Source organism: Achroia grisella, unplaced genomic scaffold, assembly GCF_030625045.1.
Source record: "Achroia grisella isolate CSIRO2021 unplaced genomic scaffold, CSIRO_AGI_Agris_v1 utg5103, whole genome shotgun sequence".
NCBI classification, from domain to species: domain Eukaryota; kingdom Metazoa; phylum Arthropoda; class Insecta; order Lepidoptera; family Pyralidae; genus Achroia; species Achroia grisella.
Genome location: NW_026712904.1, coordinates 72,969 through 93,155, shown reverse-complemented (window position 1 = coordinate 93,155; position 20,187 = coordinate 72,969). Strand labels below are relative to the sequence as shown.

General features: G+C 34.2%; 3 protein-coding genes across 3 annotated transcripts in view; all 3 read left to right on the top strand.

Annotated features, from left to right (window-relative positions):
• The first annotated feature begins 789 nt into the window (after window positions 1-789).
• LOC131846371 (serine protease Hayan-like) lies at window positions 790-9,567 on the top strand. The gene is made up of 6 exons (XM_059195642.1): window positions 790-836; window positions 1,826-1,986; window positions 3,089-3,283; window positions 5,790-5,979; window positions 7,467-7,627; window positions 9,397-9,567. Exons 2-6 carry the CDS (start codon window positions 1,879-1,881, stop codon window positions 9,565-9,567), a joined length of 825 nt encoding a protein of 274 aa, XP_059051625.1. The 5' UTR covers window positions 790-836; window positions 1,826-1,878.
• A 382-nt stretch (window positions 9,568-9,949) lies between these two features.
• On the top strand, window positions 9,950-11,798 carry LOC131846370 (transmembrane protein 267-like). The gene is made up of 2 exons (XM_059195641.1): window positions 9,950-10,547; window positions 11,262-11,798. Exons 1-2 carry the CDS (start codon window positions 10,272-10,274, stop codon window positions 11,595-11,597), a joined length of 612 nt encoding a protein of 203 aa, XP_059051624.1. The 5' UTR covers window positions 9,950-10,271; the 3' UTR covers window positions 11,598-11,798.
• Window positions 11,799-18,203: 6,405 nt separating this feature from the next.
• LOC131846364 (tubulin beta chain-like) overlaps window positions 18,204-20,187 on the top strand; it is a 33,115-nt gene continuing 31,131 nt past the window's right edge. The window contains exon 1 of the mRNA XM_059195636.1: window positions 18,204-18,472. Coding sequence (XP_059051619.1) covers window positions 18,416-18,472 — 57 coding nt within the window. The 5' untranslated portion in view covers window positions 18,204-18,415. The remainder of the gene's footprint in view (window positions 18,473-20,187) is intronic.

Below are 20,187 nucleotides of genomic sequence, written 5' to 3'. Positions count from 1 at the left end.
GTGAACGGGTGCTGCTTGTAGGGACTGGTCTGCTCTAATCACTATGACTGATTTCCTCTTATTAATTCTTTAACCAGTTGGTTATATATTCAATATTTTTTTCTATTTGAGTATTTAATTGAATTAGTGCTAATTGGTGGTTTGTATTCACACACTTAAACTTAAAAATGTAAAGTAATAATAAAATTATTTAAAAGAGCAACACGCAAATTTCTTGCTCGTTCTTCTTGTAGTCCGAGATCCCGCTGCAGAATCAGTGTACCCATCGAGTGTTTGCTGAAAACCAAATTTTTACACATATTTATCATTAGGAGAATTTATATCTACCAGGTTGCCTATCAAAATGTGGCCGCTAGTATTTTTAATTAAATTATTAATAATTCATAATCCGTAAGAAATTTCATTGACTTGTTTTTTCAGTAAAATGTCGTTCACTTTACGGCAACATCTATAAAGACTGTGAAAATTTTATATATTGTGATGAGACAGCTTTCCGAATGAGCGGTAGATTAAAAAAATGTAATGACTATTCAAAAGTGCTTCAATGTAAGTTATTTGAATAAATGATTTTCTATTCTTATTCTTTATTCAAATTTTATGCAGTTTTGTTTCTTTTGTGAGAAATCTTTACCCATCGTAAGGGCCCCGAAACAAATTTTTATACGGGGCTCCGCCAAGCCACGCTACGCTTCTAGCATCGAATGAAAGGGGACTACATGCTAATGGAATGCGTATGTTGAGATGGCAATGCAATCTGCTAATGATATGCTAATCATCTTTCAGTGGTCCACCAATTTCGAGCGTCGGTACAGACACAAGGAGAGTTAGCGAACGAAGTGAGTAATAAAATCGCTAACAAAATATATAATAGACATATTTACTTGTACTTCGCTGGAGTTTCGTAGGATGGAAGTATATTATTTATGTAGTATGTAAAATTAAGATTAGATATTATTTGAAAATTGTATGAGATGAAATGATGGGAAAATTTCATGTCATTGTCAGTTCGACGACAGAATCATGTTCTCGCTCTTTCACTTGATTCATTCATTTACCAGTTGAATTCTTCCAACTCGAGTTGGCAGAATTCAGCTCGAATTCACTGCAACTAGAGTTAGTAACTCGAGTTGGCACAACTTTAACTGGTATCATGGGTGTCACATGATGAGTTTCGTAGGAGGCCAGTGGACTATTTATGTAGTATGTAAAATTAAGATTAGGTATTTTTTTTCTTTTGTTTCCTCGTGTAATAAGTGTGTATGTATTAGTAAGTAGTTTGTAACTGTGTGTATTTGTATACAATCTTCCTAAGTGGACATATTGGCAGACTGTAAAGCTCACTTAGTGTGACGTAAATAAATAAATAATCTATACATATAAATAAAATTGGAGTGTCTGTTTGTAATATTGAAATAATCCTTTTTTACTACATGCATATGAATATAAATACTGTACATACACCAAAATAACATTTTTTACCATTTTTGTCTGTCTGTCTGTTTGTTGCGGCTGTTCTCTGAAATGGCTGAACCGATTTTGACGTAACTTTCATTTGCAGGTAGCTGATGTAATAAGGAGTAACTTAAGCTACTATTATTTTAAAAAAATGCTTCTATTTTAGAATATTAAAATTTAATTCCACGCGAACGAAGTCGCGGCGACAGCTATTTAAACATAATTTTCAACACATCTAGTAAAAAACGTTTATTTCAATATTACAAACAGACAGTTCAATTTTATTTACATGTATAGATTATATGTAATGACTGGTTGTACCAAAATTAATTAAAAAAATTAATAATTAAAAAAAAGCTTCTGTTTCTAGAGTGTGAGCAGTACAGCCGAGGTGTGACAGAGAAGATCGATTTTATAACGTTAATGACAAACCCTGAGATGATATCTATATCTTTACTAAAATGCAAGTATTCAGGAGTGGAACTCATTGTTGGGGGTGAGAACGCTGACCAAGGGGAGTTTCCGCATATGGTAAGTCATTTATTTTTTATTTTTATTTTTTTATTTATTTAACTTTAATGCACAAAAACAATGTGTACATATGGCGGACTTAACACCATGCGGCGTTATCTACCAGTCAACCATGAGTGGTGCAGAGAAAGATTGTTGGCGGTGCACTAATATAAATGAGTAATGTTAAAAAAAAAAAAAAAAGATATATATAAATATAAAGCAAAATATTTTAAATATAAATTTCAATAAAAATTAATAATAATAATAAACATACATAAATAAATGTATAAATATAAACATAAATATATAAATATTATATATAAATAAATACATAATTATCTGATAATCAAATTATAAGTAGAGCCTCAAGTTGAAAGTAAGAAAATATATATATATAAATATAGAGAGAGCTATAGGGAAATAACAGAAAGATGTGTAAAAGGTAGAAAGACAGTAAAAAAAGTTACAAATTTAAATAATATTCCCGCAATTTCTGTTTAAACGAAATTTCATTTATACATATAAATAAAATTGGAGCCTCTGTGTTAAACCTGATCGAGAATTTGAGGGATGGTTGATAGATATTTAATTATTGTTTATGAAAAAAAAAATACAATGTTGCGTTAATGTCTGTGTTAATTTTTGAATTTTATTCTTTTTTAACTTTCTTTTTTATTATGTTTTTACGAATTTGGCAACGCACATATTTATAGGCTGCCAGTTACACTTATATAGAAATTACACACTCTGTTTGTAATATTGAAATAATCATTTTTTACTACATGTATATGAATAAAATAACATTTTTTACAATTTTCGTCTGTCTGTCTGTTTGTTTCGGCTAATCTTGGAAATGGCTGGTTGGACAAATTTTGATAAGACTTTTTTTGGCAGGTAGCTGATGTTCTAACGAGTAACTTAGGCTACTTTTATTTTAGACAAATAAAGTTAATATATATATATCCACGCGGACGAAGTCGCGGTAACGGCTAGTATAATAATATATTTATATAAGAGAATATTGAACACTAAACGACATGGAATTTTATATATTCGTATTATTTACTAGTGCAATGAAATCACATAAAATCAAAATGTCTTCATTAATTTAAATGTTTAGGCAGCAATAGGTTTCACAAACTTCGACGACGGCTACAACTTCAGCTGTGGTGGAAGCCTCATCAGTCCTCGGTTCGTGCTGACAGCCGGCCACTGCACCCGAAATCTTCGAGCGAAGGACCCTGAGCCTGTCATCGTTAGGCTTGGAGACCAGAACATAGACCCTAGTGTCAGTGATGGAGCCAACCCAGTGGATGTACGTACATTACAAAGAGGAACAAACTCATCATATCAGCCAGAATCATTGGTAATCAACGGCTATGTGACAGACTCGATCCATTGACTCTGTTTGTAACACAACTTTGTGTGTAACAATATATATATATATATATATATATATATATATATATATATATATATATATATACTAGCTGTCCCGGCAAACGTTTGTTTTGCCGTATAAATTAATAACGCTATAAAAAAATAGAGGTTGATGATAGAAGGGTGAAAATTACGATTGTATGTATTTTTGTATGTTGTATCATAAAAAAATAAACTAAAAATGTTGTCTAAAAAATAAAAAAATAAAATTTAGGGGTGGACTACCCCTAACATTTAGGGGGATGAAAAATAGATGTTGGCCGATTCTCAGACCTACTCAATACGCTCACAAAATTTCATGAGAATCGGTCAAGCCGTTTCGGAGGAGTATGGGAACGAAAACTGTGACACGAGAATTTTATATATAAGATATATATATATATAAATAATAAAATGAATTAATTTAAATTAGGTATATATTTAATATAGGTACGTGAACTGTCCTCGTTACACTACAATGAAATCAATGACAATTATATTAAAAATAGACAATTAAAAAGTTATATCATAGATAGGCTCTGCGGCGTGATATTGCATCTCTGTGCATTTTCTACCGCATATATCACGGGGAGTATTCTGAGGAATTGTTCGGATTAATACCAGCTGCTGAGTTTCACCACCGTACCACCCGCCAGAAACTGAAATACCATCCTGATCATCTGGACGAATGGCGGTCTTCCACAGTACGGTTCTCTAGAAACTTTTTGCCTCGCACAACCACATTGTGGAATCACCTTCCAGCAATGGTATTTCCGAACCGATAGGATATTGAAACCTTCAAGAAAAGAGCTTATTCCTTTTTAAAAAGCCGACAACGTACTCGCAATTCCCCTGGTGTTGCGGGTGCTCATGGGCGGCGGTAATCACTTACATCAGGTGAGCCGCATGCTCGTTTGTCCCCTGTGTTATAAAAAAAAACTTTTCCTTATCCCATTTTGAATCGGCGAATAAAATAAAAAAATCAAGAAAATGCTTTATTCAAATAATAAGATTATTTGAATATTTGTTTTACTGTTATTGTTGTATTTATATATTTATATTGTATATTTATGTACATACAATATACATACGTATACGTCTAGTGGTTTAGCACACCGCTTTACTATCCGATGGTCGTGGGTTCAATTCCTCGCACGGTACAAACATTTGTATTCATGAGTGTGATTGTTTGTATATGCCTGGGTGTTTTCTATGTATAATATGTATTTATTTATAAAAAAAAAATGTATCCATGTATTTATATCAGTTGTCTAGTACCCATAACACAAGCTCTGCTTAGCGTGGGACTAGATGGCGCTGTGTTAATTGTCCAGGGTTATTTATTTATTTATATCAGTTTTCTAGTACCCATAACACAAGCTCTGCTTACCGTGGGACTAGATGTCACTGTGTTAATTGTCCTGAAATATTATTATTATTATTTATATTGTTTTGTTTTATTTGTTTAATTAATTTAAGCACTTTTGAATGGTCATACTAATTTTTCTAATCTACCACTCATTAGGAGAGCCTCCCTGGAAACCATCGTGATAAATTCCTACTGAATTTGTCACGGTGGGCTAACTGACCTGACCTCGTGCTCATCTTACCATCCTCCACTGGTGCCCCGCCAGCGTAAACCGTTAGCGCAGGCGGGTGCACCATTGCATTACCTAAACATATAAATAAAATTGGAGTGTCTGTTTGTAATATTGAAATAACCGTTTTTTACTACATGCATATGAATATAAATACGGTACATACACCAAAATAACATTTTTTACCAGTTTTGTCTGTCTGTCTGTTTGTTCCGGCTGTTCTCTGAAATGGCTGAACTGATTTTGTCAGGACTTTTTTTGGCAACTAGCTGACGTAATAAGGAGTAACTTAGGCTTCTTTTATTTTAGAAAAATAAAGTAAATTCCACGCGGACGAAGTCGCGAACACAGTTAGTAAGTTTATAAGTTTAGGCCCGTAGGTATGGTATACGCCACAAAGTGTAAAAAACTGTGAAAATAAGACAACAATAATTCAAATTCAAATTCAAATTCAAAATATCTTTATTCATGTAGGTCTATTACAGACTCTTATGATATGTCAAATCTACCGTCAGTTCGGAATGATATCGAGATGAGAAGAACTGACAAGAAACTCGTATTTTTTTCAAATAATAATGGAACATGTTTATTATAATACACAGTCATTAAAATTCAAATTTGGGAGAATATATATAATAGTATACTGTTACTCTTTCACGCAAAACTACTGAACGGATTTTGATGAAACTTTACACTAATATAGCTTATACATCAGAATGACATGTATAGCTATAAATTTCATACAGGTAAAACCGCGAGTACAGTTAGTATGTATAATTATATCGATTGTTTATATTACATCAGGTTCCTATAAAGAGAATCCACAAACACCCCGACTACCGTCCGCCAGCGAGATACAACGATATCGCATTGCTGGAACTAAACTTGGACATGGAGATCGATTCAGACATACGGCCCGCCTGCTTGTGGCAGCAAAACGGATTCGGGGGTGAAACTAAAGCTATAGCTACCGGATGGGGAACTGTCAACCCTGGTAAGTAATTTAAAATAATTTAACTAATAATTATATCTTAGGACAATAATTTATAGAATAGAATAGAATAGAAAATAATTCATTCAAATAAACTTAATTTAAGCACTTCTGGATAGTCAACATTTTTTTAAAATCTACCGCTTATTCGGAAAGCTGTCTCATCACAAGAAGAATAAGCAAGAAACTTGTGTGTTGCTCTTTTAAACAATCCTTGTAAGTTCACATTTTACAAGTCGAAACGTGTGAATACAAACTACCAACCAGCACTAATTTATTTAGGCTCAAATATAAAAACACAATAAGATTAAATCAGTCGTAGTGATAAGAGCAGACCAGTCCCTACAAGCAGCACTAGTTCACGAGTATGACGGATGAGCCAGCCATCACTGCGCTCGACCATATTTTAGGGAGCCCAATGACCCGGCCCACCACGCCGCCACATGTCTGGACATTTTAGTGAGCATGACTACTCATTCCACTCGACCACGTCACAGCTACAAAAATTACTATATGATAGTTACAGTATTCGCACTTTACATGAGGTTGCATGCGACAATCAATACAAAAGCCGCTACGCTATCATATATCAAGAAAGCAGTATGAACAATAAATTATAACGTTGTCCGCAAATAAACTTATACTTGCTATATATTGCTATCATCTATAAATTCATCTATCCTATAATAGGCTTTTTTACATAACATTTGTTTAATATAAAATTTGAATTGCCTCTCAGATTTAGCGTAGATTCTGGCAGTTTATTATAGAATCTTACGCAATTACCATAAAATGAATTACTAACTTTGTGTAGACGGCATTTAGGTAAAATTAGCCTATTTTTATTGCGTAAGTTTCTACTTGTACAGTCTTTAAGTTTCTTGAAACTATCTAAGTTTTTCCTTGTATACATAATATTTTCATAAATGTACTGTGAGGCAACGGTGAGGATATTTGATTGTTTAAAGCATTGACGTAATGACTCTCTAGAACCCATACCATAAATAGAACGTATGGCTCTCTTTTGTAAAATAAATATAGTATTTATATCGGCTGCTTTACCCCATAGCAGTATGCCATATGACATAATGCTATGGAAATAACTAAAATATACAAGTTTTGCCATCGCCACGTCTGTTAATTGCATAAGCAGCAGAACTAAGTCTACTGGCTAATTTTGAAATATGGGGCCCCCATTGTAACTTCGAGTCCACTGTTATTCCTAAAAAAACTGTATCACTAACAAAATTTACTATTTCAAAGGAATATACCTAAATACGGTATATACACCAAAATAACATTTTTGTCTGTCTGTCTGTTTGTTCCGGCTAATCTCTGAAATGGCTGGACCGATTTTGACGGGACTTTTATTGGCAGGTAGCTGATGAAATAAGCAGTAACTTAGGCTACTTTTATTTTAGAAAAATAAAGTTAAATTTCACGCGGACGAAGTCGCGCGTGCAGCTAGTTATAAATAGCTTTCATTTCAGATACGAGAGAGGTAGCGAAAGATCTACAAAAGGTGTCGGTAAATCTGTTGAACAATACTGATTGTGCTAAACTGCTCGACACTAGACACTCTAACTTGAGGGGACTGTCGCCGTCCCAGATGTGCGCTGGTGAGCTCAGAGGAAGAAAGGACACCTGTCGGGTAATTAAATTCAGATGGCTGTATGGGCGCAGTTCCCTTTCCCTTTCCGATAAAGGATAAACAGAACCAAAAAAAAAAAAATTAAGATAGATTATCTGTGTGATGAGCATTTTTTGTGTTTTAGTAGTCTGTGCTGGATAGGAGCCAGCATCTTTTGTTGTAAAATATTAATTTTATTATTTTCGTTAATGGGGCCGTTATTTTTTATTTATTAAATAAATAAAAAATAGTATGTATTTCAGTACTACTAATTTATTAAAACAAGGGCCGTTCAAGTATTACGGAAGCACTATGGGGGGGGCGGGGGGGGGGGGGGGGGGGGGGGGGGGGGGGGGGCTTTGTTTTGCTTATTTTGGACGACATGGGGGTAGGGGAGTCTAGATGACGATTACGTCATCGATAGTATTTACTTTTTTACGCAAATGGCAACCCTCACGTTGTTTTACTAAATAATAATAATAATAATAATAATCTCAGGACAATTCACACAGCGCCATCTAGACCCAAGTTAAGCTAGCTAGAGCTTGTGTTATGGGTACTAGACAACTGATATAAATACATAGATTTTTTTTTTCGTAAATACCTACATATTATACATAGAAAATACCTAGACCGATACAAACAAACATACTCATGAATACAAATGTTTGTGCCGTGCGAGGAATCGAACCCGCGACCATCAGTTGTAAAACGGTATGCTAGACCGCTAGACCACCGAGGTCGTCTAAAAAAAACAATACATTAATTGAGAAATGTTTACCTAAGCATAGTGGGGAGAGGGGTAAGAGCTTTGCTTACTTTTGCTGACAAGGGGGATGGGGCGGTAAATAATTGTAATAAATCTGCTTAAGTAATACTTGAACGGCCCCAATGTTTTAATAAATCAGTAGTACTGAAATTCATTTTATTTTTTATTTATTTATTTTATTTCCACACTTTTGTTTTTACGCGGCCAGAAGAACTTTATACGTGACATGTTGGTTCATTAAACGGATACTCCTGTTCGTGATTGTAGCCATGAACAGGGTACAGGGTAATAACTCCATTGCCAGCAATGTCCCATGTCAGGTTGCCCTACACGCGGTTCCACCTGGAAACCATCGTGATAAATTCCTGGTGAATTTACAACGTCGTGCTAACTGACCTGACCACATAATCATGATCCTCCACTGGTGCCCCGCCAGCGTATACCGTTAGGGGACGTCCATAAATTACGTGAGGTGTTTTTTTAATTTTCTGTGCCTCCCTCCCCCCTGGTGAGATGTCGTGAAATTTTATTCAACCCCCCCCCCCCCCCCCCCCCCCCCCCCATTCTCCAATCTCACGTGAGTTTTTCAAAATGTGGGTTTCTTACGTAAACGCGTTGGATTGTTATTGTAAAAAGAAAAAAAAATTCTTCGTAAATAAAAGTTATTTACGACTAGTTAAGATTAGTAATTAATATTGCTGAGAGTTATAAGTGTAATAAGCATGTACATTCTGGATTAAATGGACCAAAATAGTATTTTTTTTTTGTTTCAATCAGAAAAAAAATTGCGAGATATTTGCCGAGACCCCCTCTCTCTCCAACGTAAGATTAGATGAGATTTGACTCGACTCCCTCATCCCAATAAACATCTCATGTAATTTACGGATGCCCTCTTAGCGTAGGCGAGTGCACCATTCCATTAACATCCGCAGAAATAACCTATTACACGTCATTTCTAATCTTGACATTGGCAGAGAAGCAGAAAGAAGAAGAACACAACATGTATTTTTTTTCATTTCAGGCTAATTCCGGATCTCCCTTACAAATACCTTCGAAAGACAAACAATGCATCTTTCATATTATTGGCATCACGTCTTTTGGTGAACAGTGTGCTAACGGACCGCCAGCCGTCTACACCAGAATATCAAGCTATTTAGACTGGATCGAGGGCATTGTGTGGCCTGGAGAATAAATATCCATACTTAATTATTATTAATTAATTGAATACTTTTTTATATATATTCTTTTTTTATTTACACTAATATTAACTGTCCTAGCAAGCTATATAGACTGGATCTAAGAGATTGTGTGGCCTGGAGAATAAATATTATATTAATACTTAATTTTTTTTATACCACGTAGTTGGCAAAAAAGCATACGGCACATCTGATGCTAAACGGTTACCGTAGCCTATGGACGTATTAAATTATTATTAATTAATGAAATTTTCTGATTATATTAGAAAAAATCACGACATTGTATTATGTGCCAATATTGAGTTCTTACCCGTGATTCGTGATCATTGCAGTTGAAACACTTCCAAAATATCAGAAACTCAATGAAAACAAATAAAACATGGTAAAATCCTGTGATTTTTCCTATATGTATAAATAATGAACGCGTCAAATTAAAACAGTGTATTTCTGAACGAAAATAAAATGGAACTGAGTCTGCTGTCATTGTCATAAAATGTCAAATTCAAATCGATGTATTGATATGTTTTGATATCAAGTTTAAACTATTATTATTTCTTCTCATCGCGATTTGTAATTATAAATTAAAATATTGCAATTAAACTTGAAATATTGATAGAAAACAATAATTAGATATTTAAAATACTAAATATGACCATTCTGATCGTCTGAACGGTGCCAAATACTGTAAATAAGGATAAAAATGAAAACCCCAGTGGTGTTGAGTTTGTCCATTTTTGTCACTGCTATTATTGGTGATTATATTGTTTCGAATACAAAATTTTCACAATCACTAGTGTTCAGAGCTTGCGCCGACAGTGCTGTGCACGCAACCATAGGTTTACTGTCGTCAATACTATTTTTCACCCACGAAAATGTAAAGGACACAATGTACTTTTTTAACATTGCTTTTTGCACTTTCCTCTCGTCTTTCATTGATATTGATCATTTGTTTGTTGCCGGATCTTTGCAGTGGAAGGTAATTATATTATTTTCATGTGTAGATATTTGGTATATATATATTTATACTAGCTGACCTATGCGACTTCTTCTGCATCACATTTATCATTATATATCGCCTAATAATATTTTTTAAATTATAGGCTATTATATTCTGATGTGTAGGCTATGTTACTGTAAAGTTTCATCAAAATCCGTTGAGTAGTTTTTATGTGAAAAAGTAACAAACTCTCATCCATACTGACAAACTTTTGCATTTATAATATTAGTAAAATGTAATAATAATAATCCTGGACAATTCACACATCGTCATGTAGTCCTAAACTAAGCAGAGCTTGGTATAAACATGGTATAAAACAAAGTCCCTATGTATGCTTAAATCTTTAAAACTATGCAACAGATTTTAATCGATAGAGTGATTAAAAAGGAAGGTTTATATATATAATACATGTACACCCATGCAAAGCCGGGGTGAGTAGCTAGTTTTTTTTTATAATCGTAAGCACCTGCCTATGTTAACAATATATGCTAGAGGGATACCAGTGGAGTATGATTAAATGACCATGAGGTCACGTCAATTTACCCATCATGATTAAATAACTAGGAATTATACTGTTTTAAATTTGAGTGTGAAAAAAAAATGTGATAACTATTCAAAAGCGCTTCAAAGTAATGTTTATTTGAATAAATGATTTTCTATTCTATTCTATTCTAATAAAATATTATTTTCCAGGACCTAACAAACCTCAGCCATCGAGGAATTCTCCACTGCACTACGTTTTGGCTGGCGATCACTATAATCCTTCTATTATACAGTTATATGTATAAAAAAATAAATATATACATTCTGACTTGGATGCTGACCATAGCCTACACCAGCCATCACATCAGGGATGGCAACCGACGTGGTCTTTGGTTATACCCATATGGCCACACGCAACCATTGCACAAACATCTGTATCTCTTCGTGATAAGTGTTTTACCCAATTTTTTAATTATATTATCCAATTATTGGAAACCAAGCTTATATAATAAACACGCTGTTATAGATTATAAGTCACTCGTGTAAAGTTATAGTTTATATATTTATATCATTATGAAATAATAAACATTTTTAATTATAGTTAGGGAGCTATCTATAAATTAGATAACATTTTTTTTAAATTTATTTATTTATTAGAAGCTTACAATTTAATACATTAATCAACAGTACATATCTAGAGAAAGCCAATAACAGGTTTTATACCCATCTACTCCCACTCTTATAATAGTTGGCTTTTTTTATAGATATAATTATATCTATCTATATATATATAATTCGTCCGCGTGGAGTTGAACTTTATTTTTCTAAAATAAAAGTAGTCTAAATTACTCCTTATTACATCAGCTACCTGCCAATAAAAGTCCTGCCAAAATCGGTCTAGCCATGTCAGAGATTAGACGGAACAAACAGACAGACAGACAACAATTGTAAAAAACGTTATTTTGGTGTATGTACCGTATTTATGTATGCATGTAGTTAAAAACGATTATTTCAATATTACCAACAGACACTCCAGTTTTATTTATATGTTTAGGTAATGCAATGGTGCACCCGCCTGCGCCAACGGTTTACGCTGGCGGGGCACCAGTGGAGGATAAGATGAGCATGAGGTCAGGTCAGTTAGCACACAGTGACAAATTCACTAGGAATTTATCACGATGGTTTCCAGGGAGATCAACATGACATGGTACATTGCCAGCAATAAGAATATCAATCCACTTTCCCCTCGTCCGCGAGGAATAGTAACCTTGACAAATTAAAGAAAAAATATTTAATAATCTAACTAAAAAAAACCAAAGACAATTTTCATCATTCTAGCTTCAAAAATGACCTGGGAAGTGAAATTTCTTTCACCCTCTATTTTATATCACGCCATAAAGGTAGCATTTTTATCTTTGAATGACATATTTATTTAATTTATTTATATAAAGTTACTTAAAAAATAAATTTCAAGTTTCTAGCTTTAGAAATGATAAACTATACAACATATATAACTATATGATATTAAAAAAAATAAAAACTATGCTTCCATATAGTTTTCAACCTTTCATGTCTCTCTTTTCAATACCCTTTTTCGCATTAAAAAGTAAGCCCTTTCTCAGGCTATCTGTGTATCAAATTTAGTATATAGCGCCCGGTCGATTGCGCGGTATGGTGTGGTTGAGGTCGTCGACTTCGCCGGCGAGGACGGTGTCGTGTGTGTGTGAAAGCGTGGTAGGTACAGGACGGGAGTCGGCTACCTTTAATGTGTTATCATTTATGAATGGCCTCTTAGATCTCATTTCACTTGTTGTTTAACAATAGTGAACATTATAACTATATTGAATGATTGTAACAAAAATGTAGTATAAATGTACGTGTAGACGATTCAATTGATATTAAAGTATTTAAAATACTTTTTGGTACTTTTATTCATCTTAATAATGATCTATACCCATATATATCATATTACTATTGAAATACTTTATTTAAATTATTAACCGGGTCTTAACACGAATAATTTTATGGCAAATAAAGGTATTTACCTCTCTCGACGTTTCGACTAGGTTGCACTAGCCGTGGTCACGAGCTGACTGGAGTAACAGAGATGTCAATGTAGATAGGCAACAGCAGTTTTTCTTCATCTACCGTCACTAGATTGTTTAACGAAAGTTCGCGACACACAGCACTCACGGTATCCGTACACTTATTGACTATTGATGCTACTGAACTTTGCTTGAATTTATTTATGACTGGATTCCACGCAGATGATAATTTTAAGCCATCCTCTCTGTTGAAATTGGGATGTTTTTTAATTTCAATCGCCTCCCGGACCATTCGTGGGTAATAGTGGCGATCAGTAGAGAGGACCTTAGGCGCATGTAGTTCAATCCAGTGATTTGTTCCTGCGTTCAGTAGATGATCGGCAATCGCTGATTTGTGTGGTTGTCGATTTTTAACCGCTGCGATGTGCTCTTTGACTCTCTCGGCTATTGATCGCTTTGTTTGGCCAATATAAGAGCTACCACAACTACAGTCAATTTTGTAGACACCTGGAGCTTCATAAGGTAGCTTATCCTTTGGTGAACGTAAATTGTTCGTTACTTTTGAGGGCGGATAATATACAGTCTTAATGGAGTATTTATTTAGTGCTGTTCCAATTTTGTCCGTTATTCCTCTTAAGTAAGTCATGTACGCTGGCTGTCTGTTCACTTCCGGTTTTTTAGCTTTTGTTACGCGCTTATTTTGCCTTCTACTCTTTATGTAACCATTTTTCTTGAGTACTTCTTGAACGTGGGATAGTTCTTGTTCCACAAATTCAGGGGCACAGAGATCTTGTGTCTGTTACTCCAGTCAGCTCGTGACCACGGCTAGTGCAACCTAGTCGAAACGTCGAGAGAGGTAAATACCTTTATTTGCCATAAAATTATTCGTGTTAAGACCCGGTTAATAATTTAAATAATGTATATTAAACACGAAAGTTTAAAATTAACTATTGAAATACTGTTTACAGAAAAGACTAGCTGGGCCCGCGGTTTAACCCGCGTGATATTTATAGCCTATATCTTTTGATGTATAATCTATATTACTATAAAGTTGCATTAAAATCCGTTCAGTAGTTTTTATTGAAAGAATAACAAACATCCATAACCTTCCGCGTTTATAATATAATTAAAATAGATAAATTAGATATTTACCAATTTTTTTATGGATGATTATGGAATGGTGCACCCGTCTGCGCTAACGGTTTACGCCAGCGAGGCACCAGTGGAGGATGATGATATGGGCATGAGGTTAGGTTACTTAGTACATCCATCGTGACAAATTCACCAGGAATTTGTTTAGTTTCTATGGGGAACTATGTGGAGGTCAACATGACGTTGTACATTGCTAGCGATGGAGTTATTACTTCACATTACTAACAACCTTTTTTCCTTCTACTATTGTGCTGGCTTCCATTCCTTATTCCCAAGTATCGGAATATTAAACTAGCGGTGCCATCTATGCGCCAATACAAGAAACCTTTTATCCTACATCGACTCTACACGTGACAGGCACTTTCAATACGCAACAGAACTTCTTTGCGTCGAGATGCGGTAATGGCGGCAATGTTTCAATTTAAATAACAATATACTAATAACAGTTTGTGCTGGGCTAGCCCTTAGGCAGTGAAAAGTGTAGTCAAGCTTTGGAAGACAAGCTTCTGCATCAGTTCCAGTGAAATCAAGCCTTCAAGAGATCGCCCCAGCCATCAACTGTGAGTCTTCCCTTATTTCTACCTTATGCAAGCTAGCCATTGTACGCATCCCTACTTAACCTCATCTCAAAACTGAGCTATCTTCTTTTTACCCCCCACCCTGGTCGGGTTCCAGGTTCTAAACGGAGGCAATCCATTCCAGGCCCGACCAACTATATTTACCGATTACAAATATATATACAGATATAAAATAGAAATAATCTTTATTCAAATAAACTCATTACAACCATTCTTAAATAGTCAATTTTTATTCTACCACTCATTCGGAACGCAGATTCATCATAAGAAGAATGAGCAAGAAACTTGTGTGTTGTTCTTTTTAATAGATCTTATTTTAAATAAATAATACACAATAACAAGGAAGAGGCGTGCGATAATCAACATAGAAATCGCTACGCACTCATTCTTAGTGCAATCAGATAAATTTGGATTTTTAGTTTTTCTATAAAAACATGTATCGACGGCCGGTCTGATCTAGCGGTTTAGCACACCACTTTACTTCTGATGGTCGGGGGTTCGATTCCTCGCACGGTACAAACATTTGTATTCATGAGTATGTTTGTTTGTATCGGTCTTATTTGTATCTACGTATATTAAGTATGTATTTACAAAAAACTATTTATGTGTACATACCTATATATCAGTAATCTAGTCCCCATAACACAAGCTCTGCTTAGCTTGGGACTAGATGGCGCTGTGTGAATTGTGCAGAGATATTGTTGACATATAGCAAAATGAAGGTATAGAAAAATTTGTACCTACAAACAAAAGAAACTTAGGTAAGTCACCAAGGAGTAAACGGACCAGGAGTAACCTGACATTGAGGGTGACGCAGCTGGAGTTGAGTCACAACGCGAGTTTCAAGGCGTTTGTGTCCCGGGTCCTTACCAACATGCTGCCCACCTTCATGAAGGACTACTGGCCGAAAGGGGTGGTGTATCGGCGCCACCGCAGCAGATTGCCGTCGACAGTACTACACTAGCTGACCCGCGCAACTTCGTCTGGATCATTCTCACATGACACTTGTCATTTTTCGCCTAATTTACATAATATCTTTAAAATTACAGCCTATATGTTATTCTGATGTATAAGCTATATTACTGTAGCTTCATTAAAATCCGTTCAGTAGTTTTTACGTGAAAGAGTAACAAAAATCCATCCATACTCACAAACTTTCGCGTTTATAATATTAATAATATTATTATTAGAATATAATAGAATAGAATTATTCTATTCTATTCTATTCTAAATTTATTATTACACATAAGGTATTCATAACGTTTAGTCTGACATAAATGAATAAAAATATTTACATATAGGTACTTTATATAATTGTATACAAAATATATTAACTACATACTAACTGTGCACGCAACTTCGTCCGCGTGGAATTTAACTTCATTTTTCTAAAATAAAAGTAGCCTAAGTTACCTCTTATTACATCAGCTACCCGCCAATAAAAGTCTGTCATTTCAGAGATTAGCCGGAACAAACAGACAGACAAAAATTGTAAAAAATGTTATTTTGGTGTATGTGTCCTATTTATATTCATATGCATGTATTAAAAACAGTTATTTTAATATTACAAACAGATACTCCAATTTTATTTATATATATATATATATATATATATATATATATATATATATATAGATATGTATACATTTAACAGTTCACAGTTCTAATCTTTATTTTAAAAGTAACCCGTTCCGGTTTCACATGCATGTATTACAAACCATAGAACTTCTCGGCTAGTTCTATACTATAACACGCATGTATTATACAAATAAACCTTTCTCTTGAATCGCTCTATAATTGCTGAAAACTGCATTGAAATCTGTTGCATAATTTAAGAGATGTAAGTAAACAGACAGCGACGTCGATTTTTTAGGGATGATGGTGAAATGTTTTACACTCCTGTGCTCGGTATATGTTGGTGGTAGCACCAGTGGAGAATGGATAGGATAGTGAAAATTTAAATGTTAAAGAGCAAGGGCTGACATTAGCCTCCAGTAATGTTTTTGCTCGAATTGGGGATGAGTCTAGAGAAGATGTAATATCAATCGGAATATTAGCAAAAAAATCTTGGAAAATATGAACTATATCTTTTGTTGCTGTTATTAACTTATTGTCATAATTTAATGAGAATTGATTGCAGGCTTTTTCAGACCGTCCAGTTTCTTTGTTTATAATTCCCCAGATGGTCTTAATTTTGTCAGAGGACTGATTAATTTGTTTATTTATAAAATTAGATTTAGCTGCAATACAAACTTGTTTGAAAATTTTAGAGTAATTTCTCACATAAGTCGTAAATTTGTCATCAAATCTATATTTTTTTTGATCATATAAATCAAATAAAATGTTTCTACTTTTAAGTATTCCTACTGTTGCCCATTCTGTAAATTTAGATTTAACACAATATAGTATGTAAGAAGCACTAATAAAAGATAATTTAGGCTTTGAAGCCGGCTACCGCAAGGGAAACCCCAAGTAGCGCCCGTGACTTGTGACACGGGTGTAGGTTTAAAAGGCCCTTTTAGAATGCATTAACACTCACCTTCACTACTTGCAGCTTCCCCCCCAGGTCCAACTAAGACCGCGATAAACCCATTCCTAATACAATTCACTTTAGTATCCAAAACACAACCGGCACGCTCTGCGCTCGTCGACGGAATGCCGCTGCTCACCCAACGAAAGAGCATTATTCAACTACCGACCTCCGCATTTATAGACCAAAGTCAGTGTAGTAGGTCAATCTATAAATACTAGATGGCGCTATTTACAACATTTGTAATAATTTTTAAATTGGGTACTTCATTAGTACTAAACACAAACTACCTTCTTTTGATATCTTTTTAAATTATCGGATTTTTTCTTCAATATTAATGTGAACTCACAAGTACGAGATCAGGTCTGTTTGCCCGTCATGGTGAATTTACCAGAAATGATGAAGATGGTTTCCAGAGGGAACTGGGTGGAGGTCAACAATGGCATGGTACATTGCTAGCAATGGGATCACCATTACTAAGAATCCCCTTACTTTATATTTATAAGAAAGTGACAGTGGAGTAGGTTAAAAGTTTAAGTGTGTAAGTTAACAGTTGGCTAAAAGGACATTGTCCTGAAGTCGTAAGAAATGCTCTTTTTTTACATAAAAAATTTACAATGTATTTTAAATAATGAAGGTATGTTTAATTTATTACTCACTACACTAAATATTATGTACCTACATAGTTTGTTATTTTCTGAAATATAAATATAATTGAAGGTTAAAATCTCATGAGATATTAAATAAAAGAAATTAAACTCTAAAATAATTTCCGGTTTCTTCAATTCCTCGGCCTGCCACAGATACACGTAATTCGTATCTATAGTTCTCGCAATATAAACTTTATCACAGAGCAAATAGATACCTAGTAAATTTTATACTACGTGTATCACTCATCGGTATTATATCAGCAAGATATAATCAGATAATACTGATAAAATATCACATTAACATTATGACTAGTACATTAACTGTGTCAGTCCATAAAATACCTATAAAAAGTATATTAATTTTGTTTTAAATAGTCATAATTTTTAAGTGCAAAATAAAGTTTTTATAATGCCAGAAATAGTGCATGTACAGGCCGGTCAGTGTGGGAATCAAATTGGTTCAAAGGTATTTTTTTATCTATATATCCGGTTTTAAGGTTAGGTACCGAATGTACTTGATTATTTTTTAAATAGAATGTAGGATAATAGGTTATTCATCATAAAGTTTTAATTTAAAACCGTCTATGATATTTACTATTAGGCATAAATTAAATAAATTAGTTTAATTTATATAAGTAACAATTATACCTAAATTAATCAATTATGTACTTAATACTTAATCCTCGTTTTTACGTAATTAAGGTATTTAAGTAAACGTGAAGGTTATTTAAAAATATTTTTGAAACAATAACCACTATGTTGCAATATTTACTGAAAAATAAAACCCCTAAGAGATAAGGGTGGTCCACCTGAATTTTTAATTGATTTGAGTTAATTGTTTATGACCATTAAAATCATTAAAATTCTATTTGTGTGTTTAGAACTCTTGCATTACCATTTGTATTGTAGCTGTGACGTGGTCGAGTGGAATGAGTAGTCATGCTCACTAAAATGTCCAGACATGTGGCGGCGTGGTAGGCCGGGTCATTGGGCTCCCTAAAATATGGTCGAGCGCAGTGATGGCTGGTTCATCCGTCATACTCGTGAACGAGTGCTGCTTGTAGGGTCTGCTCTTATCACTACGACTGATTTAATCTTATTGTGTTTTTATATTTGAGCCCAAATAAATTAGTGCTGGTTGGTAGTTTGTATTCACACGTTTCGACTTGTAAAATGTGAACTTACAAGGATTGTTTAAAAGAGCAACACACAAGTTTCTTGCTTATTCTTCTTATGATGAGACAGCTTTCCGAATAAGCGGTAGATTTAAAAAAATGTTGACTATTCAAAAGTGCTTAAATTAAGTTTATTTGAATAAATGATTTTCTATTCTATTCTATTCTATTCATTATCCGCTAAATATGTCCACTGACACAGCGTTAGGTTGACTGGAAGAGATCTCTTTCAGAGATAAGTGCAAGGGTGGACTTATCACTGCTCACATTTTTATTTATAAATAATATAATAATAATCTCAGGACAATTCACACAGCGCCATCTAGACCCAAGTCAAGCTAGCTAAAGCTTGTGTTACGAGTACTAGATAACTGATACATATACATAGATATTGTTTTTTTTTGTAAATACATACATATTATACATAGAAAACACCCAGACCGATACAAACAATCATACTCATGAATATAAATGTTGGTGCCGTGCGAGGAATCGAACCCGTGACCATCAGACGTAAAGCGGTGTGCTAGACCGCTAGACCACCGAGGTCGTCAATATGTTGTTTCTTGCTATAGGTATACATAAGTGCAATAAAGAATATTTACTTAAAAATACTTAAATATTCACCTTTCTTCCAACATCATTTCAACTGATATTGCTATTAAAAATACAAATTCAAAATATCTTTATTCATGTAGGTCTATTACAGACTCTTATGATATGTCAAATCTACCGTCAGTTCGGAATGATATCGAGATGAGAAGAACTGACAAGAAACTCGTATTTTTTTCAAATAATAATGGAACATGTTTATAATAATACACAGTCATTAAAATTCAAATTTGGGAGAATAGAGTGACCATATGGCATATGCTATCGCAAACAAAGAACAAAAAGTTTAATCAGTGTTCACAACCTGAACAGACCAGTTCCCACAAGCAGCACCCGTTCACGAGTATGACGTATGAGCTAGCCATCATTGTACTCAACCATATTAGAGGGAGCA

Excerpts from the sequence above, each read along its gene's own strand:
- LOC131846371 (XM_059195642.1), top strand. The coding sequence starts at position 1,879 with ATGACAAACCCTGAGATGATATCTATATCTTTACTAAAATGCAAGTAT. Across the intron at positions 5,980-7,466 it reads ATGGGGAACTGTCAACCCTG|ATACGAGAGAGGTAGCGAAA; the intron begins GTAAGTAATTTA and ends CTTTCATTTCAG. Across the intron at positions 7,628-9,396 it reads GAAGAAAGGACACCTGTCGG|GCTAATTCCGGATCTCCCTT; the intron begins GTAATTAAATTC and ends TTTTCATTTCAG.
- LOC131846370 (XM_059195641.1), top strand. The coding sequence starts at position 10,272 with ATGAAAACCCCAGTGGTGTTGAGTTTGTCCATTTTTGTCACTGCTATT. Across the intron at positions 10,548-11,261 it reads CCGGATCTTTGCAGTGGAAG|GACCTAACAAACCTCAGCCA; the intron begins GTAATTATATTA and ends ATTATTTTCCAG.